The sequence below is a fragment of the Neopsephotus bourkii genome, unplaced genomic scaffold (assembly GCF_033783945.1).
Source record: "Neopsephotus bourkii isolate Nb327-2 ecotype Australia unplaced genomic scaffold, CSIRO-AGI_Nbou_v1 NB_756, whole genome shotgun sequence".
Lineage (NCBI taxonomy): Eukaryota > Metazoa > Chordata > Aves > Psittaciformes > Psittacidae > Neopsephotus > Neopsephotus bourkii.
The window spans coordinates 853,093-874,723 of NW_026901254.1; the positions used below are offsets into that span (position 1 = coordinate 853,093).

At 38.5% G+C, this 21,631-nt stretch overlaps 1 protein-coding gene across 7 annotated transcripts in view; it reads right to left on the reverse strand.

Moving 5' to 3' along the window:
* The window catches only part of MLIP (muscular LMNA interacting protein), a 111,910-nt gene that overhangs the window by 43,707 nt on the left and 46,572 nt on the right, over positions 1 to 21,631 (reverse strand). For 5 of the 7 annotated variants that reach the window (XM_061354963.1, XM_061354967.1, XM_061354966.1 and 2 more), the window contains exons 2-5: positions 19,620 to 19,778; positions 17,244 to 17,612; positions 10,887 to 12,521; positions 6,286 to 6,357 (exon numbers count right to left, since the gene is read on the reverse strand). In XM_061354963.1, coding sequence (XP_061210947.1) covers positions 6,286 to 6,357; positions 10,887 to 12,521; positions 17,244 to 17,612; positions 19,620 to 19,778 — 2,235 coding nt within the window. The remainder of the gene's footprint in view (positions 1 to 6,285; positions 6,358 to 10,886; positions 12,522 to 17,243; positions 17,613 to 19,619; positions 19,779 to 21,631) is intronic. The other 2 variants (XM_061354965.1, XM_061354968.1) reach the window with 2 other exon arrangements.

A 21,631-nucleotide genomic window follows, 5' to 3' on the forward strand; every position in this document is an offset into this window, starting at 1 on the left:
ATCTTTCTCAACTCTGCTGTCTCATCACTGTTACCCAGCTAACTACTCAGATCAACAGGCAGTCCTGTAAAAGGGGCTCAGATAAAGAGGGCTCATCATCACTACACTCAACTACTGTGTCCTCTATTCAGCCTCAGTCAAGATTATGTCCTCCTGATAAACATAAAATGAAATGATAAAATGAAGAGTCATTCCAGTACCTATTAGGGCCAGGATTGCCAAAGTACCCTTTTTTAGACAGATGATGAGTCTGAATGTGAGTTAAGAAAACCAACAAATTTTAGTCAGTCGTGGGATCAGAATGCAGAAATTGCTAAGCTTCTCAAAACCTTCAAGAAACAAGTAGGGTAATGAATATAATAAAGTAATTGTAAAAAAAACCCCACATATTTCTGCATCATGTTTACTTCACCAGAGCAGTGGGAGAGAGTGAGCACAACCAAGGGTAAGAAACGACTTCTCAGAAGATACTGAGGAATCTTTCTAGAGGAACTACAGCCACACCTACCTAGTCTTTGGTCAGAACTAAGACTTAGGATAATTTAGGTACCAAACACCCATTTGTCTCAGTGTTCTTCCTTTTTGAATCTTCGGTTAAAGAAAAATTTAATCTACAAAGTGATCAAACTAATTTTATTCACTGTTTTATCTCCTTTTTTATTTATTTATTTATTTTCTATTTGAACAGCCCTAGTCTTCCAAAGAACAAGAACAAAGAGTACTAGATTTTAGGCATCCCCTAAGCATCCCTAACACTTCTACAAAGAAAAAAGGTTCTGCTTAATCTGCTGTTAGCTTTTCAAATTAAAACTTTTTTTTTCAGCAATGATTTTTTTTTTTTTTTTTGCATTTCCACACAGAGAAAAGTGTGAGATTAAAAAAATATAACTAGCGTTCCTGAACTCATTACTGGAGTTAGCACGCAATAATGTCATGATTAATTTAAAGCATTAGTGTTATCTACAGTACTGTTGATTAGTGCTATCAACAGTATTGAAGCTTCAGTTTCTGTGCTGAGACTGTCTAACAATATTACGTTAAAAGTGGAACATTCGCATTTAGGTATTAGATTTTTTTTTTATTATTACATATGAAAAACAACAGTGAGACCACAGTTTAAAGGAAAAGTGCAATTTAGAGAATGAAATGTGTTTGTGACAGAATTTAAATGTTCAGATGAAACAACCAGTTGCAGAACCACTAATTTTTTCCCTTTCAAAGGGCAACTTCAGGGGTGTGATGCATATGCATCATTGACGTCAGTGACGACTACAGCCCTTTCCTCCTCCTTCTCCCAAACGATGAGTGTGCTAAAGCCATATCAGGGCTGAAAGGATACTGGTAAATGAGGCAAACAGGATCATCAACATTTTGTTAGAAGAATAAAAACTCTTGACAACATATAGGATATATTAAACATTGTTTCATCCATCAAGGAACCACATCAATAGTAGGCGAAAAAAATGAATATTGTAACCTTGATCTGATGCAGCCTCCTTCTTACTTTATTGTGAAAAGCCTGGGCTGAGCAAAAGCCAAGAAGTTTCCTCTTCTTTTATTTCTCTTGCGTATTTTTCCCATCATTATCTTTTACTAAGCACTCAGCACATGCAAAAAAATCCCTCTGTATAATGGAACTTCACATACCAGGAGTTCCTTTAATTTAGTCCATGAAGATCCTAGGGTATCGTAGTGAAAAGACCTGGCTACTTTTCCTCATATGAAATAATTAATACTAAAAGCTGCAAGGCATTTGGAAGAAAGGGGGAGCTCATAGCCTTCTCCTACATTGACACAATTGGTTATTATTACAGGCAATCTAGGTCCTTTATCACTCTACAACTGCACAAATTGTTTCCTTTCTTCCTTATCACTAGGCATTTATCTCTAGCCTTGAGAAGCATTTTGACATGAGTAAGTGACCTAGATGCAAGAAATTCACCTAATAAGTGCACACGAGAGCTGCTTGGAGAAAACTAACAAAGGTTCTATTAAAATATTCTCTTCAATGTATTGCCAGAATTGCTTTTCAGGTCCAGAAAAGTCCTGAAGCACTTGATAATAGCCAACTGTCCAACAGTTAGGTCTACCATCTGAAAGTAAGAAAAGAATGTCTTCCAAGTTCCTTCTGTATGATTTCAAGTAGCAACTTAAATTTGCGTTTGTCATAATCAGTCCTTATACCAGTGGATATTTGATAATACAGTAGGTAGAGTTCCCTCAAGGCAAGAACACAGAGCTGCGTCTCCAATGTAACAGATCACTGCCATATTTCCTCAATTGTATTTCCTTCTTCTAATGAGAAAAAACCCAAACAAACGGGAAAAAACAAACCAAAACATTCTCTTTTTCCTTCTGCCTTCTTTCCCTCTACAAGAAAAATATAGTGCACTGCTGACAGTCTGCTGTGTAGGTGACGCAAGTAGGATCTGGTTTAGGAGATGTCTACTTTAGAATCTTCCTGTAGCTCCCTGAAATAAACTCTTCATCACTACTTATTTTGACTGAAAGATATTTTTATAGAAATTTGATAAAGACAATCTCTAAATAACAGATTAATTACTTTTTAAATACTGTCTGAGTAGGAATGGAATTTTGAATTATACTGTGATCACATCTGTATGACTAGTAGCTATACAAAAGTGAGTGCCAATAAAGGGGTGACTCACTGACTCAACATTAATAAGGCCAAAAGGAACCACAGTGATCACCTAGTCTGGCCTCTTCTTTAAACTACAGAACTGTCTGGAATTACTGTATGAAGTGCCAGAAAAGCATCTTGTCTTGATTTTTCAGGTTTTGTGATAAAGAGCCTATTTCTATCTCTGGAAAATTTTTCTAATGGTTAATTCTTTCACTTAAACTTTTGCCTTATACCTATATTAAACTTGTCCAGCTTCCTCTTCTAGCAGGTGGATCCTATCATCTGCAGGGCTGAAGGGTTCATTATCACAGCCTGTGCATCCTCTCCATTGCTACAAATCTGTATGGCTATGATGGCACTGCTGAGAGACCGTGGTTACCACCACCTCATTATCATCATCTTTGCTCTCCTTGCTCAGGCACTGTGGAACTATACCCTTGCTGGTGAGGACAACTGTCCTGCCAGTCTTACTGTCACCCTGGCTCCCAGTTTACCTTCCTTGTGGAGCAGCCTGCTCTTGCAGGCCTTACAGAGCCTGATCACGCTGAACACACCTTCCTTAAACCACCAGTTTTTCCTCTTCTGCCTTCAAAGGAAGTTACTGCCTGATCATCTAAAGGATATCCTGGATTGGCCTTTTTCTGAGCAGAGCACAGGTGATCTGAAGAACATCACATTAGTACAAACTCAAACAGCTGGAAAGCGTGCCAGTTACAAGATTTGGTGAAATTAAGCCACTTCTAGGCTTGGCAAAGTATACACACATATAGTCTATAAGCCTTTTCTTTTCTGCTAATGAGCACAGATTTGAAAAACTTTCTTGAAGTAAGAGTACTGGAGGATAAGAACACCTCTAGAAAAACCATTAAGATGATGATAGCCTAATGGTTTCATATGATGATGAAAAATGCTGGCTGAAATTAAAGCAACTACACACTTATAAAATAAATAAAAAAATACTTGACAAAAAAAGACACAAGGAGACCATTTAGAGGCAGACAAAGCATTGTAACTTACATATCAATGTCAGGTTTCTATCGTTGGATCTAATTAATACTGCATATGAATTGTCACTAGAATACCCACATCCGATGTGTCTTCTCACCACTCAAAATAAGTAATATAAATATTCACACAGTCAAAAATGTTAACTTATGACAATATGCATTTCTAGTTTCATTGCACAGCAAACCGCTTTTTTAGCACTTTAGGCAGATGATGTACTTCTAATCATGCATTCAGCTCAGTAATATCTGTGTGTGCCGTGCAGCTCTTATGTGTCTTTCTTGCTTGCTAAAAAAAAACACTAGAAAACTTCTCCTTACAACCATGATCTTAATGTTCATAAAACATCACTTTTGTTGTTAAAATCTTACTCTAAAAGTTAAAATGTCTCTCTCTTTTTTTATCCAGTGCATAAAATGCTTTGCATAAAATGAGAGCAATATTATTTATGTCATTGAGCTACAAAGTAGCATGAGTTCCTTCCCACTTCACTCCCCAGTATTTTTGAGGAGAAAACTTGGATATTACAGATTGGTGCAATGTGGTCTGTGTGTGACTCCTTCATGCTTCCTTTAAGACTAGTCCTCTAAATGCATGTCAGCTAGCACAGCAGAACCAATTTAGGAGCACTGTAATTTGCTGCTGGAACAGATCAATACGAGATTATTATCCATAATTCCCAAGATAACAGAAAGCATGTAGTCAGGCCATGCTGAAACATACAGTTTACAAACTAAATTAGTCAAGAGCCTCTCCTGGAGGCAAATCCTGTGGCAGAAAATTGATTTCTTATTAGTTTTACATGACTGTGCTTTTGCTACTTAGGGCTATGCCAAGGCTAGCATTTCCAATAAAGTGGTGAATAACCAAAAGTCTGTCTAAACACGGATGCCTTTTGAGTCATTACTTTTTCCACAGATACTGGCATTAGATGTACTATTCAGTTTTACGTACTGGGGATAAGTAACATGCTGATTGTGAGTCAATGCCCCAGAAATCATCAATGAGATCATGAAAAGGAATCCCTTTTCTTCTGAAAAAGTACAATCAGATGGCTGATTCTAACCCACCAGTTTATGTCAGGAGCGTGCTCTTAGAGTGAATACCCTGCTCTTATTCACCTACCTGGCTTAGTGTACAGAGTGGTGGAGTGCACAAACTGGATGCCTTTCAGATTAAAACAACCATGAGTTAACCAAATGCTTCCAGCCACTAACAGGCACTCTGTCCAAACAAAACCCGCCCAAAACACATTCTGTAGGGGTGTAGGATCCCCTGCATTAGCTATTTTCCTATACAGAGCCATTCCTATTAGAACATATTGCATGTTAAAGCAGACATAACATTCATTAGTGCATTCCAGATTTAAGTAACACAAGAATCAGGTATTGCGTAAATGATTAAAAAATCATTTAAGATTAAAAAAAAACAAGGGAAAATCATTGAATGTCCCTTTTTTAGAAAAAAAAAATATTTAAAGCAGTTAACTGATAACTATTAGATCACAATCAGTAATATATAAGGACAAAATTATGATCTTCAAAATTCTTATAGTTAAGTTCATCCTCTCCAAAGTTTTTAGTCTCTGAAAACTTCTAGTGAAATTAGCTGAGCTGTATAAATGAATACATATTTGAAGATGTAGTTGGGAATGCTTAATCTTTCAGAAATTAATCAAAGGCTAGGTTCCTGAACTAGGCCCTGGACAGAAATCTGTTTTTTTCCTGATAAAGCTATAAACTGGATGTCAAAGTGATTAAGCATGTATTTAAACATGTAAGACATTTAGCTCATTGCTCGTCACAGAAAAATTTTGTTCAACTTAGTGGGCTATTCCAACACAAACCATTCTGTGATTTTATTCTTTTGTGCAAAACTAATTGCGGCGAGTTGGAATAAAACTAGACATTGGTAGGTACTTTGGCCTTTTCACACAAAATATAAATTTTTAATTTACTTCCAAAGTTGCATTATCTAAATAAAGTCTATGCAACTCAACCTTTGTTGGATGTGTCTCTGGCTGTAAATAAATGCACTAAAGACTTCTTTTTATCTATCATCATACCTTACAGAAAAGGATTTTTACCCCAAACTATATCCTGGGGACAGACCTCTGGCCCATGGTAAATGTTGAAGTGCTCAGGGAGGTTGTCTGAGAGAATGGTAGGTAGAGGCCAGTGCAATGTCCAAGACTGTTCCCACAGTTTAACAATACAGCTGATCAAATTTGTGTATCTTGGGATATAAAATTTACTAGTATAAACATAGTTTTTGAATAATCAGTGACAGAGACCTACTGATTGGTATGTCCCAGAATATCAGAGCTCCAGACACTTTCCAGTAATAAAACAGGCTTCAAGATGTTGCCGTAAATGGCAATTCCTTCAGAATGTCAATTCCTTTTTTTTTTTCTTTTTTTTTTTACAGTAAACTTACTTGCAGAAATTCACATTAGTGAAGGCTTTGATCTTCAGTGGAAAGTGACCCTGAAAAATGGTTAGATTTATAACCCTGAGCAGTTAGTTCCCCGTGTTTATACTCTGCAATATCCCCCAAAGAAATGTCATAATATGTACATAAAGTTGACTGGTGTCAAATACACAACACAATTCCCATGTCTTTGAGTAAACACTAACCTTCTGTTCCATAAGTAATGTGTTTGTAGGGATTGCTGCAAATGCCTTGTAGATTGTCTTGATCTTGTATTGCTAAAAGGGTAAACCAGAAAGGAGGAAGAGAAGTAAAACAGGGTAGAAGAGGAAGAGAGGGATTGTGGGAAGAGAGGGGAAAGGTGTGACAGGAAGATGGTTCCAATTGTCTTCCAGACATGTAGCAACAATACAATGCTTACATATTACCTAGGAAAGCTATTTCTTAACATCTAGTGCTTCTGTTAAGATCTTAAAGGACTGTAATGGACATCTTTTGCTTTTAGTAAGGCAAAGTAAATGTACCAGCTTATAACTTCCAAAGTGATTTTGACTACTTTCTGCTAACTACTATCCTTAAATGAATATCTGGAGAGGCTGTGAAGTTTTTCCAAGTTTGCTTGTGATTTGATATGATGATGCACAGCTACTTCTGCAAGTGCGTGCACTTCAACAAGTGCTGCTATGCGATCTTATCATGGACCACTAAGTCAGAGGGATTTCTGCGATTTGCTTTAATGAGACTGATTAGGCTCTTTAAATGCTGAATTACTTGTATGAGTGGATAGGTAATTTAAGTCATGTCACAGCTTTTCATCTCCTGCATAAGTAACTCTACCACCCAAACAAATACTTCAAAGTAACTGTAGGAACTTTCATATTCTAAACAAGCATATGGGACTGGCAATCTAAATCATATAAAATGTATGGGTTTTCATATAAAAATTCTAAGATTAACCTTAAGAGTTATTATTTTAAAACAATTTATATGTTAGACTGTTTTAGCTCACCAGTTATTTTTTACTCTTTAGAAACCATACTTCCTATTTTTCCTTTTTAGTTACAGAGGCTTAATTCAGTAGTTTTAAAATTATTGATAAGATTCTTCTATATTACATGAGTTTAAGAGCTAGGATTCTTTACAGGATAATTCGTCCATCCCAAAATTAGCATCTATCAAGCTAAAATAAAATCATCCTTTAAAGACACCATATTCTTTCCATTAACTATAGGAGAATTGCCCAAGTTGTGCTCAGACATTTAACTTTCAGATACCAAAAGTCAAGTGAGTTGTATCCTACCCTTTGAACATGTAGACAGCAACACTCTTTTATGTGTATACTCATATATATATGTGTACAAAATCTATATGTAGATAAGATATAAAATACTGTTCGTTGAAGTAAGATGGAAGACCAAAACTCCAAGCATTAGAATTGCCATATCCACAAAATGTATCCTTGTTTTCTTATAATTGATATTCAATCAATAAATTTATATAATCGCACATGTAAATGAAATGCGACATACTTACTAGCCCACAGGCTTTTACATATGATGAGATAGGCATCATATATGATGAGAATATGTGACCATTTTGAAGTGGTTGTACTGTCATACATACTGGTTCACAGGAATCTAGCAGTATTTTTAAACAGCCATGGAGAGTTAGGTCTGCTGGCTTGTACCATGGTCCAGTCAGAAGCAAACCTAGTCCAACATCAAAGCTCAAGCAAATATCAGCCTGTGGATCTTTGAGAAAAGTGCCCTACTTTTCTTGCTCAAATGATCACCCAGGGCACCCAAAGGGCACTGCAAAGTGTGCTAGACACGTACCTATAAAGCCTTAAAATCAGCAACTAACCATGGTAGTGCAGAGCTCTTCAGGAGTAATCTTTCCTGCTTTGTGGTAGGTTTTGCAGCTGTGCTGAGCTCCATGTTACAGTTAATTTGTTCCCCAGCTGTTTTGGGTAGACCTACATGCATTCCTGTGCTACATTCAAATAGGAAAAATCAAAGAATATGTAGAAATGATACCTCATGAAACCACTGCAAAGAGCTTTCAAACAACAGCCAGAAGTTTTTATTCTAATCTGTTCCTGCGGAATCAGCAATTTTATGTGTTTCCACTCCATCCTACTGTTAATTTTTCAATATTAGGTCCATGAGGACACTATTAATGTGTCTGCAAAGTCTGGGAAGACGGGTTTTTATTACCTTTGATCACTCAAAGTTCACACTGATCTGTGGATTATGTTTACATTCACTTTGCAAAGCAGTCATATTTTGAAATCACTGGTGATCACAAATATATAAAGCATGGGAAAGCACAAGTCTATATATATAAATGCAAACAGTTAAAGAAGTTTATTGGTTATTCTTTGATTTGCATAAATCAATGCATGCATAGACATAGATATTTAAAAGCTCTCCGTATTTCATAATTGCTTTGATATCATGCTAATAAAACAGTTTGATGTAAATACTGAAAAGTACATCTAATATCAAAAATTCTGGTTTGATAGGTCTTGGTTTAATAGATGTCTCAACATCAACCACTGTTGAAGCAACATTAAGGTAGATAAATTACACATGCCAAAGTAAGTCAAGCACTTGTAGATGTTGTGCTTTTCCCTTGATATTCACTTAGCAAATTCATACATGAAAAAATTTTGTCATGCATCGGCAGTCATCAGATGAAGCAACTTGCTTTTTGTCTAGTTCTGAAGTTGAGTTGATTGGCACTAAAGAGACCTAAATGCTGCTTAGGATTTAAATGTTATGTCTCCTCAACCTTTTCTTTTTTTTTTTTTTTAGTGGAAATATACTGCGATTTGAGGCTGTAAAGTTTTTAAAGACCTTGGTGCCATTAACAAATCAGTAAAGCTCATTGTGCTATGCCATAAACTAGATATGAAAATAAATGAGAGCAGGAGGAAAGGTGGGTGTTGAATGCACACTATTATTAACTGTAAATGAAATCTCAGCCTCACATTTTAAAGCCACAAGAGAGCTTTCCTGCACTGAACACCCAGCTGCATTTGATTTACAGATTTCAGATCTTCCACATCCCTGGTGGAGCCAGCTTCTTTGGCATGATTAAAAATTGCACCCAGCTAACAGTCCAAGTCTGTTAAACTGATGGACACTCCGTGTCTCATGTGGTTCTGGGGCAGTTTCAAAAGTGCCACCATATTACATGATAAAGCAGGATTAACAGGAAAAGGACAGTAGGGAAATCAGAAAGGGAGAAATAACCTCTGCAAATATAAACCTGTGCAATAGCTCTGTGTCACAAGCAGAGACTTTCCTTATGCCAGAGACTCTCACATTGCTCATTACACTGACTAGCAGAAACCGCAACCGCTTTGCAAACTGCAGGCTCAGTCATGCCTTTCAGTTTTGTCCCGGGGCTTTTTTCTTGGAATTTCTACAATTTCATTTGTCTTTTTGATTCATTAAGTAGTACTGACAGGGTGTAGCGACACTGTACAGCTGTGCTTGGCACAACAGTTCCTCTTGGGTTGTTTGATTTTTAAAAGAACTATTCATGACAATTGCTACTTTGTGCTGATCTAAATCATTTTCAATTAACATTTTCCAAGCAGTTCAAGTCACCCTGCCATGGCCAAGCTGTTAGGAACATATCTGACACAACTTGACCTGGAAAACCAGGCTGTAATTTTGTGCTGTGAACAAATACATCAATAAACTGTAATAGACTTTCAGTGACGGGCAGAGCTCAGATATGAGCAAAATGAGGCACAAAGGAAGCACAATGCAGAGATAAGATAAAAGAGGCTGGAAAAGCCTTCTACATCTCTGATGTCTTCTCACTCTTCATTTTGCATAGCAGTTCCTTTTGTTTTCACCTACCTGTTGCATGTTTTTTGATCAGCTTTCCTTTCCTCCCCCTTCCCATTCTTGAGACATCCTCAGGTTTAAAGTGTGACTGGTTCCCAAGCCCTCCTGCAGAAATCACTGTTGTTGCTTATTCTCACTCCACTGCTGGAGGACAAACAGCGGGAGTGTGGCTGATCCATTGAGTGTGAGACTTTCATATTTGCAGTAGCTCATGTTGTAGGAAGATTGTTGTTTGGCTGGGGTTTTTTTTCTTCATGTCCTGTCTAGCACAACAAGATCAAAGTACAAACGCAAGGGAAGAAGCAAAAGACTGTCCTTGTCCTCCCTTTCTGGCTCTTGGCCACAAAGTCCCTACTCAGGCTGGGCTCTGCTGTGCCTTTGGACTGGTGAGTGCAGGCTCCTGGGGTGTGGGGAGGACAGGCGGGACACGGTGCTTGGGAATCAGCTGTCACTGAAACAGCCAGTTCACATCAATCAGATTAGACTGCTTCTAGCTCAGCCCTGCACCTAAAATCACCAGATTTCTATTCCTTTCAGTGGGAATACATATGGATTTACATTAACATAGGTGCATAGAACGTGGTTTATGTTTATTTTTGACACACTAGTGTTTCATGTGAGCTTCAAATATAAATGTGCCAAATGTATATCAGGGCCTCTGGACACTAACCCAGTTTCAGCACTGTTTTCTCCCACTCATGAATAAAGTATTTGATTTTTATGCTAAAGGGTTCCTACAAAATCTTCCCCGTAATATAGAACACATTGCTAGCAATTTGATATAGTAGGATTTGGTCTTCGATATCTTCACTATCAATACAAAATCGGTTCCTTTTCAAACATTTTTCTTAAGCAGGTCATTTATTTTACTAGCCTTGTGCAACATGGATATGATTTTTCCTACAGGGACAAACTATTAGAAAATAAGCATGCACTAAGAGTACCTTGGGTTTGATGTTTTCATGATCAGGAGACAGGGAAAAAGACTGTGGTGAAGTCGGCTCTCTGGGTCTTGATGGTAGTGTGCCTGATGACTTGTCTGAGACAGGAGATCTGCACTTTAACACAGGTGAGGTGGCAGACTGCTCAGGTCTTGGAGAGGATGAATTAGACCTATAACTTGTGTACACCAGTGAAGAATTAAGTTGCTGTGGATAAGAATTAAAATTACCGGTTTGTGGAACCGATGAAGTAGAATGAGTTCGTGAGAGAGAACACTGCTCTGAGGTGCTTGAAGGGGTAGGAGAGGAGACACTTATCTCCTGAACAGACATTTGGGGTGAATCTGATTTAAGTCTAGAAGCTGGATACAAAGTACTTGGGGAAGGAGATGTGTGTTTTTCTCGGGTGGGGGAGAATACACCACTAAGACTGGTAGAAGAAAGCAAAGGATATGACCGGCAGGTAAAAATGGGTGAGTAAGTGTGTACCCTCTGAGACTTCTGAGGTCTCCAGGACCCGGAAGCAGCATGCTGCACCCCTCCTGGGGAAGGAGAGGTAGAGTGTGCATGGGAAGAGGGTGCTGGGGGATGAGGAGGAGGCAGTGTGGACTGCAAACCTGGAGAGGCATCTGATTTTCTAAGGGAGAAGACGGGAGATGACAAAGGACTTTGGGAATCCGGAGAAAGTGTTCTGCCTGGAACATGGTTTTTAGGAGAAAGGGACCCTGCCTGAGGGGTGGGATGAGGCTTGGAGGGTAAAGACTGATGCTGAGCCCACCCTGAAAGCCAATGTTCCTCTCTACTGGGAAAATCTGGCCTTATAGGAGGGCTTGAAACAGATTTCTTGGGGGTTGGAGAAGTCGTTTTGGACTTTTGATCTATTGCAAACATTGAAGAACTAAGGGGGCTAGGAGAAAATGTGGGACAAGAAGCAGGAGAAACTGGTCTTCGCTGGGAAGAGCCTGATCTTAAAATAGCAGTTAAAAGGGTCAGTCTGGTTGGCAGAGGGGATCTGGCTCTTGATTTTGCTAAATTTCCTCTAGATGACATTGGTGTGAAAGGCTCATTTATGCTACATATGGTAGAAGAGGAGCCATAAAGAGAGGGTGGAGACAAAGGTTTAGGGCTAGGACATAATGAATGTGTTATTATATGTACAGGGACAGGAGATAAAGCATTCAATCTTTTGGAAGAACTGGGGGATAAAGACTGAGCTGAAGATCCTTGAATTTCAGATGAACGTGAAGGACTAGGGGAAAGACTTGGACTCTTTACTGGAACAGAGGATGTGGTGAAGCCTCCCATTTTGCAAACACAGCCAGAGGTAAAGAGACTTGATGTTTGTAGGTTATCGTACAGTTGAGTAGTGGAGTAACAACTGCCTGATGCAGAAGAGGATATTTTAGACACAGAAGGAGGTGAACTATGGGGAGCACAAGCAGACTGAAAGTACAGAGATGAATCTTGTTTAGAAAACCCAGTTGCTGGCTGCCAGTTGTTACGGGAGTCTTCCAACGAGGAGGCTTGATTCAAGTTAGCCTTGGCATCACACGCTACTTTCTGGTTAATTGGAGAAATTAAGTGGACAGCAGGTGGTTTAGAGGAAAGATGATCAGAGATGAAAAGAGTAGAAATTAACTGGAGAAAAAAGAAAAACAAAAATGTTAAAATAGGTGAAACCTGGGAACTATTAAGCACCCCACATTTCAGTCCTGGTGTCATGCATATAGTGTTTTCATTAGTACTGCTCTGTGGGTTAAAAGCACAGGGCTGCCTTCAATTCAGGGATATAGCCTGATGGATAAAGCTCTCAGGGAAGGTGACAGACAAGTTGTGTGCTATTTTATTCAGACCTCAGTTTTCTTGGCATAAACAAGTTTCAAGACTACTGTATTTTTCATTTCAGGTAAAACCTAAGACAGTTGTATCATCAGTGTCCAGAATCATGTGATAACTATTCACATTATATAATTACAACAGAAAGAAAAATGCAATATTGTCCCATCTCACTTAACCAGTTCAGTGGAAATTAGCCTTTCTGTAAATGAGATTCAAGTCAAGCATTCATTTTCTTACTCAGTAAATAACACCTTCTGAAGCACTGTGATATCAGAACAAGAAATTTGCTCAGAACTACTTAAATCAGACATCCAGTTTGTTTTTCACTTTTCTTGTCAATCACAGAGCATTTCATTTGACAGTTTTCAGGCACATAAGAGTCCTTATCCCCTTCTCCACAGTCTTACAATACACTAATAAAACAATAAGAGCAATGAGCTCTTTCATGGGTGCCTTTTTTCTTAGGTCTATTCTAATTAGGATTTGTCAAAACTAATTAGAGTGTACAAGTATATTATCAACTGTTTCTACAGTTTTATGCTTCTAAAGAAAGAAATTCTCTCAAAATCTTCCAAGTTCTCATAATGCTGATATTAAAAACTGGGGTATGCACAATATGAATATAACATATCAGTATGAAATAGTAAGCTAAGTCAACTGTAAAAACAAAAGGTTAGAAATTATCACCTAACTTTCGACTGAGCATTTTGAAAGAAAGGACATTTACTCTAATCCCTACAAACTTCATATAAATATAAACACACCTATTTATTTACTGTTTGATACTGTGAAAATGTTATGCAATTTTATAACAAACACTTATATCATTTAGTTTCTACAGACATGACTTGTGCAATACGGTGGCTCAGCTTATGAATTATATTTTTTTAATACAGATATCTTTCCCATAAATGAAAGGAATTATTATGATGATTATGGTTATTATTTTTATGTCACATAGTATTGATATATCACCAAAAAAAAGTAGAACAAATCAAATAATAGTTTTAAAGTGAGAGGAAGATGTTAGAAGAATCTCTAATAGAAGAGCAAGACTTGACACTTTTATCAGCTAACCTATATGTAAAAGGCTAAATATGGTCTATATATTCAGATCAGAACCATATTAGGCCTTATAACTTAAAATAAGTGAGCTCTCCCTGCTAAATGATACTCTATAAAGCATTGTAAACTGAAGATACTATAAGACAATGTCAGAAAAGCTGAAGCTATCCCTGATTTATAGAAATAAAAGCCAACAATCAGAATGCCTTTATAACCACACTGATTTGCCCTTATTTTATACATGCATTAAGGTGTCCCATTTTGAAGCCGAAACCCAACAGATATATACAGGGCAAATATCAGAATATGAAAATGAATATCAATGATATTGTATCATAAATTCTATTGGATTAAGAAATTGTAGCCCTATTTTAAAAAGATGCTAATTAAGAATAAGAAAAAATATTGGAAAGTGAGACTAATTTATCAACATTTAATCATTCTGAAGAAATATTCTTAAATATGTCACAAAACATAAAATTATTTAATAAGTTAAAAAGCAGCATGGTAATACATCTGACTGGTAAACTGGAGTAGCCTCCTGAATCTAATAGTGAGTTCTAGATGTTGGTCAACTAACAAAGCAGAACAGGGGAATGAAATCTTTATTCCAAAATAAAATAGATAAATTTTCCTTACAAAGAAAATGGATTAAAAGAAAATAAGGAACTAATATGAAACTGCATAATTAACAAGCAGGATGTGCAATGACTTCTAATTAATTAAAAATTAATAAGAAAGATTTATAAACAGCTAGGAAAATATTCATGGTAGCAGATGATGAATTTGCTCCTGTGAGTATGATAAAGACATTTTGCAGCAGTTTGAACATCATTGAACATTTACATCCTGAGATAATTAAGCCATTATTCAAGTCTTCTGAAAAGATTCTGCTGTTGTATTACAGTATTAACTACATCTATAGATGATCACTCTCTTATTTACAAGATCAGAGAATCATAATCAAAGTTGTTTGGAAGTGACTTCTAGTCCAGCCTCCTACTCAGAGCAGGGCTGTCACCAGCACCAGCAGGTCAGGTCAGCTGTGGCTGCATCTCATCAAGTACCTAAACCCTTAATGGAGAGATGGCTCCAGCACCCCTGGGCAGCCTGCATCACTGCTTCACCACCTCCCAGTGAGGAGGATTCTCCACATGTCCAGCTGGGACCAGACCTACCATGCTTCACGTTACAGACATTGCTGTCTCATGTGCCACTGCAGAGAGGATTTTGGTTCTGCCATCTCTGTAACTGCCCTACAAGTAGTTGTGGGCTGTTTCAAGATGCCTCCTTGGCTGCCTCTTGGTAGAAATCAACCAAGCCAGCTCTCTCAGTTCCAGCTCATATATGCCCCTGCCACTTTTACAGCTTTGTGATGGATCCCCATTCCCTTCTTCATGTCTCTTGAATTTGGGGTCGACTGGCCACGAAACTGAACATGGTTTCACAGGTGCAGCCTCACCAGTGCCAATAAGTGAGATATAATGACTTGATCAGTGGAATTTGTTTTGCCCTTTTTTTCTTTTTCTGTTCAGTTTCTCTGCTGGTTTAAAACATTTCTGTAGTTGTATTGCATTAGTGCAGAGTGGGTGAATCACCGAAGTAGACTTGCGTTTCTTTGGTCTGTGATTCAACTGCAAGTCTTTTTCTCTTCCTAGACTCACCAGAGATATGCATTTCCTGAAAATGTATGAAGAACGTTGAAATAGGTGTCGATATTACCTTAGGACAAAGGGATCAGGGAACTTGAAAAAGATCTTCATACTTCATGGATGATGATCCCAGAAATATAAAAGAGGTCATAGTTCAAGTATTGAGCCTTGCCCAGGAGATCTTTGGCACATTTGAAGTGGCAGAGCTGAGCTGGGTACAAGGCAAGTGGTCTCATGAGATCACATTGCTTCAGAAGGGCACAAAAAAATGTGGTTACTTATCCGAACAAGGTCCTGAGACATGTGCAGGTCAAAAAGGAAAAGGGAGAGTGTGACAACCTGAGGGGCAAAAAGGCAAAACTCGTATCTGAGAGCACAATTGATTCAATGTAGACCTTGTCCTGAGGCTAGTTAGCCATGCTTTGATCTCAGTAGAATTTGATAATAGGACAAAAAATATCCCCTACCAAGCCTGTGACCTGAGAACCAGAAAGTCAAAAAGAAGCACTGGAGACTGTGGAAAACTTGACAAAATCTCTGGAGGCTTGAGAAAGAATGCTTAAAAAACCTATAGGATATTATTTTTTTGTGTATAGTCTTACAAAAAGTCCACCCAAGAAACCACCCGCATAAGCCTGGCAGAATCTGTACACTGAACATTGATGAAATAAATTTGTATTTCCCAAGGACGGTTATTCCTTTACAGGCTGTTTCCTCTACATGGATTTATCTGTGCCCTTATACCTTCCTCAGGTAAAATTCCACTGACTTCACTGGGAGTTTTTAGGAAGAAATGGACATTTCATGATGGTATGAATCCAAAACCAGAGTGGACTTATTATTCACAATTCCCTCAATCTAAAATTCACACTGAATTTGATGAAAATTTGAGTACCACAAATATATCAACACAAGATAGGAAGTCCTATTCATTTTCAGAGACAAAGTAGCCACGCTTAAGTCTTTTTTTTTTTTTTTTTTGAAGTATCAATGAAGAATTGCATTTTCAAATGATGAAAAGCCTGTCAAGGTCAAAAAAAAAGTCTGAATTTATTCCATGTATGAAGGATATTGCAATTTTTCTAAAGGCAGAGATTTCCTCTGCATATACAGCCTTGAAAACCATCCATCGAAACCTTGAAAAACCTTGAAAACCACCCATGTTATTTCCAAGATGGGAAACATTAACTTTTCATGCAGCAAATTGTATTGATGCATTTTGAAAATGAAACATTTTAAAGACCTTTTTTGAATTCTCCCAGTGACAACTTAAAATTTAAACAAATCAATAAATGTACCCTAAAAACATCAGCATAAAAAGGGCCGTTATTCATTAGTTCTTTACACTTGTGTAAATTCAGTGCTAACTAACAATCAGAATAACGGATTATTCTTTTTTTGCAGCCTCTTTACCATAAAGACTTGCATCAGATGCTGACAACAAGCACTGGGCCTGGGAAGTCTGATGCCACTAATTCAAATAATCTACAGGCTCCACTGATTTCAGTCCATTTAGACTAGCTAGGAATCTAAAATCTTCTGATTAACTTGATGTGAGATAAGCTGCTCTTAGAGGAAAGAACAAAGGGTCTGCATTACCTGTTCCATGTGTACACCAAAGCCATGGAGAGAGGAAGCAAGTAAGAAAGGCTGGGAAAATACCTTAGAGTCCAAACGTGACAGGAATGGCCAACAAAAATGCTAATTAAAAAATAAATTGGCCAAGCTGCTTTACAAAGTGACTCGGTGTCCATGTCCTGAAAGCTTTAGTAAGCAAAGGTTAGTTCTGTAAAGAACAGGTTACCTGATGTTTTTGTGGATCAGCAGTGCTGTGGGAAAGTGCAGCACCTGGAACGTGCCCATCTCCAGGAGGTTTTCCTGCCCCAGTTCCAGGAGAAATATGGGATGTGGCCAGCACCTGAGCGCTGATGGCACCATAGCCATTGGAAGGTCGAAGTGCGTTGCTCGAAGCAGCAGCTACTTCATCTTCTTCACCGGAGTCCGTAATCAGGATAAACTCAGCCTTAAAAAGGTCATTCTCTTGCATTTCTCCTTTGCTCAAATTACACCCCGGGGACTGGAAAACTGTTCGGATGTTGTCTGTATGAATGGCCGACGCACAATCTTGTCTGGCCCCACTCTTTAAGGCCAGTTCATCAGAGACTGCATTAGACTGCAAAAGGTACAAGGAAAAAAATCCCAATTAGCTGCATTTTATTTGTGGTTCCCAAAATGCAAAGTAGTTTTGACGTGCAGTGGTGGCTGGCAGTGCACTACTAAAGGTGCAGAGGGAAACGAAATTTGGGCATCAACACCCAGAAGAAACAATCTGCCCAGGGAGCCCCCCACTTCCAGCTCCCCAGCCAATGTTGCAGGGCTTCTTTCCCAGCATCTCACAGAGCAACAGCGGACTCTGAATACAGCAGTGGCCCAAGCCTGGGGCCAGTGCAGAAACTGAAAAGGAGGGTGCAGTCAAGCTAAATGAGTTCTCAGAGCAGACTATGCTAGACACGATGGGAAGGCATCCCAACCGTGGGATCCATGGGAGCAGACAATGCTCCTCAGAGGAGTCTGACAGAAAAATCTGGGACAAAGCTTTTACATATTAATGAAGAAACAAAGGCCTTTGTACCAGGGCATCCTCTGAAGACAGAAGACAAAGAATCTGAGGTCAGAGAACTTTACTGTATCTTCAAGCTTGTCAGCACAGGCTACAATTGTTCTTCGCATTTTCTGCAATTTCCACTCCCATTGTGAAACTTCTCAAGCATGCTTTGGATGAGAGTGGGAGTAGTGCAAGCTGGGCATGTGACACACCACAAAATCATTCCGTATTGAAACTGCTAAGGTAAGTCATATTTCTCTTGCAGCAGGAATCAGGTGAAAAGATAGGAATATTGTAGACTGTGAGAGAAAGACTGTAGATGGGGCTCACTTTTTAATCCAGGTGGAGGACTATAGTAATTACAAATTTCAACTTCACTTGCAGTTCCATGAGTTCCTGGAGCTCAGTTCTTGAAAAAATATTGGACTATAATGGAGGAAATGACTATGGAGGTGCTATTTTCATCATCTGATGTTGGTTTGGTTTGGTTTTTAAAATATTGTTCAGATTCTAGACATTTTAGAAGGAATAAGCTATGTTATGAAAGCTCACTACTGCTCACTTGCCAGGAAAGTTTTCTCTGCCTACAGTGAAACACAGGGAAACAGATGTGAAGAAAACCTGACTCTGCTTTACCCAGGGTGTTACTTACAGCAAAACCAATATTGAGTTGCAGGAAATGTAACTAATAAGTTAAAAATCCTGAGGATAATATTGCAATGCATGTCTCTTCAAGTGCATCCATTCTCTTCCCAGACCTAATCTGTTTTTAAACATACAGGACACTCAAAATGCTGAAGCATATTCAGGTCAGAAGTCTAGGAACTCCTGTGAAAAGTTTATGACACAGAAGAGCATCGAGAACTGCAGCACCAACAATGTCTTAGAGAAGGAGCTGTTCTACAAAAGCAGAATCACCATAAGCATTAATATTAACCGGATGGCTGCATTTGCTTTTCAAGCAGCATGGAATAAAACAAGAGACTGTTAAGTACTGGGAGGCAGAAAGTAGTAACAAACACTGTAGGCTTACCAAAGCAAGGAGTACCAGCAGTCTTGGGCTGGTTGCTTCACTGTAATAAGTAATCATGGGAATAAGTTTCCAAAAACAAAAAAGAAGCTTCCACTTTTACACACTACTATGCAGCTATGAAAGGGATTGGCATCTTTGCTGGAAGCCACAACACAGGAATTTGATAAAACCAGGATCCCATGACCACTTCTTGGTCAATTCGTGATAACACTCCTTGCACACCACCTTTGCTCCCATGAAGATCAGGAAGGAATTCCAGTTTGTCTGCCAAGAATATAGTCTTGCATGACTGACAGAGGGGAGTATCAAGATGGGCAAGGGTTTCCTTCCAATACAAACTCTGCCAAAGGAGAAACAAGCTATTGAGCAGGTATCAGCCTTCCCCAGCACAGCAATTCTCCAACTCTGGTAGGCTTGGTAATTAAAATCAAGAACAAGCCAAGGAACAGTTCAAGGGAAAGAGCAGCAGTTCAATGATGTTCACAATAAAATCATCTATGTCCTTTGAAAAGGTGGAAAAATTAGTACAAACAAAAATCTACCTTATTTATAATTTCTTGATTGCTCAGATCCTTTGGTTCCTCTGGAATTGTCACAAGGAACTTAGAGACATCCACAACCTCACAATGAGTTGGAAGTCGTCCAATGGATGGTACAAATGTGAAGGTCAGAGGTTTGGTTCCAGATTCTTCAGAAGTCACCTAAAAAAAATCATAATTAGATCAAGTTTTTTACCCAAATAAAGAAAATTTTAGTCAGAGTTGAAATAACATGAATTATCAACTTACAAGCATATTATTAACTATACCAGTCATTGTGGGCTTTTTATTGGGTCACAGTATATTTTTTTTACGTATATATATACATATATATCTCTGAGAATTGAAACCTTGGGACCACTGTAGGAGAGCATCAGGTCTGAGATCATCTTAAAAACCTGAAGGTGCATAAGTCCATGGGACCTGATGAAATCCATCCAGAGGTCTTGAAGTGGCTGGCGAATGAAGTTGTTAAGCCACTGTCCATCATATCTGAAAAATCATGGCAGTCAGGTGAAGATCCTGACGACTGGAAAAAGGGAAATAAAACCCCCATTTTCAAGAAGGGGAAAATGTATGACCTGGGGAACTACACACCAGTCAGTCTCACCTCTGTGCCTGTCAAAATCTTGGAGCAGATTCTCCTGGAAGGCATGCTAAGGCACATGAAAAACAACAAGGTGCTTGGTGATGGGGGCTTGAGCACCTCCTGTATGAAAACAGGCTGAGAAAGTTGGGGCTGCTCAGCCTGGAGAAGAGAAGGCTGCATGGAGACCTCATAGCAGCCTTCAGGTATCTGAAGGGGGCCTACAAGGATGCTAGAGAAGGACTCTTCATTAGGGACTATAGCGACAGGACAAGGGGTAACGGGTTCAGACTTAAATAGGAGAAGTTCAGGTTAAATATAAGGAAGCTCTTTATTGTGAGGGCAGTGAGGGACTGTAATGGGTTGCCCAAGGAAGTTGTGAATGCTCCATCACTGGCAGTGTTCAAGGCCAGTTTGGACGGAGTCTTGGGTGACATGGTTTAACATGTGGTGTCCCCGCCCATGGTAGGAGGGGTGGAATTAGATGATCTTAAGGTCCCTTCCAATCCTAATTATTCTATGATTCTATGATATTAAAGCCTTCTTTACCAGACAAAATTGTCTTGATTTTACCAAACAACATGCTATATATATTAGTGGTATGGCACAGCAGACAGGAGAAAATTTGTTCAATAATTTGTTATTCTTTCCATTTTCCATACCAGAATCAGAAAACCATATTCAATTCATTTCAAGACTGTTTTTATCTTTGTTTAGCTCTACTTTAATAGAACAACAATGTAATTATACCACTGTATCTGGACATGATGCATCCTCAAGAGTATTTGTTTAACAACTTTAACTGGAAAAAACTTTGCTCTGCAAAAAGAATACAAAACTTGTTTACATTTTCCAATGCAAATGCAGCTAATTCTGAACAACATCTGGGGTGAATTCTGATTCAAGGAAAGGTTCTTATCCTGATTTCTTCAGGTCATTCAGCCGCATGCACCAACTAATTGCATGTCTGTCTGTTTATTTCTCTCTCTCCACTTTGCATTCTTGCTAGGACTGTGTGTGTGGAGCCTGAATGCACTGAAAGAAAAGACTAAGAGAAGACAATTTCACCTAAATGTTCGATTTTGCCACAGTGCTCTCCCATCTGTTCCATCTCCTTCACAGGAGATACTGAACAGGGAAAAAAGACCCTACCATCTCTACCCTAAAATCTCTCAGTTGTTTTGCCAGGTATCAGGGAGTAGAACTACAAAGGTCTTGGCAAGGTAAATAGAGGGAACTACATCCCAGATCACCGAACCCAACATATTGACATCCTCACTACTTGATGTAAAAAATCCTTCTTTCTGATTCAAAACTGTGGAATGCATAGATTTCTACTTTCTTTTTTTTTTTTTTTTTTTAATCATCTGATTTAAAGCTTATGGCAGTTAATTGTGTTTTCAGTAAACTCGAATATGCAGAGCTTTGA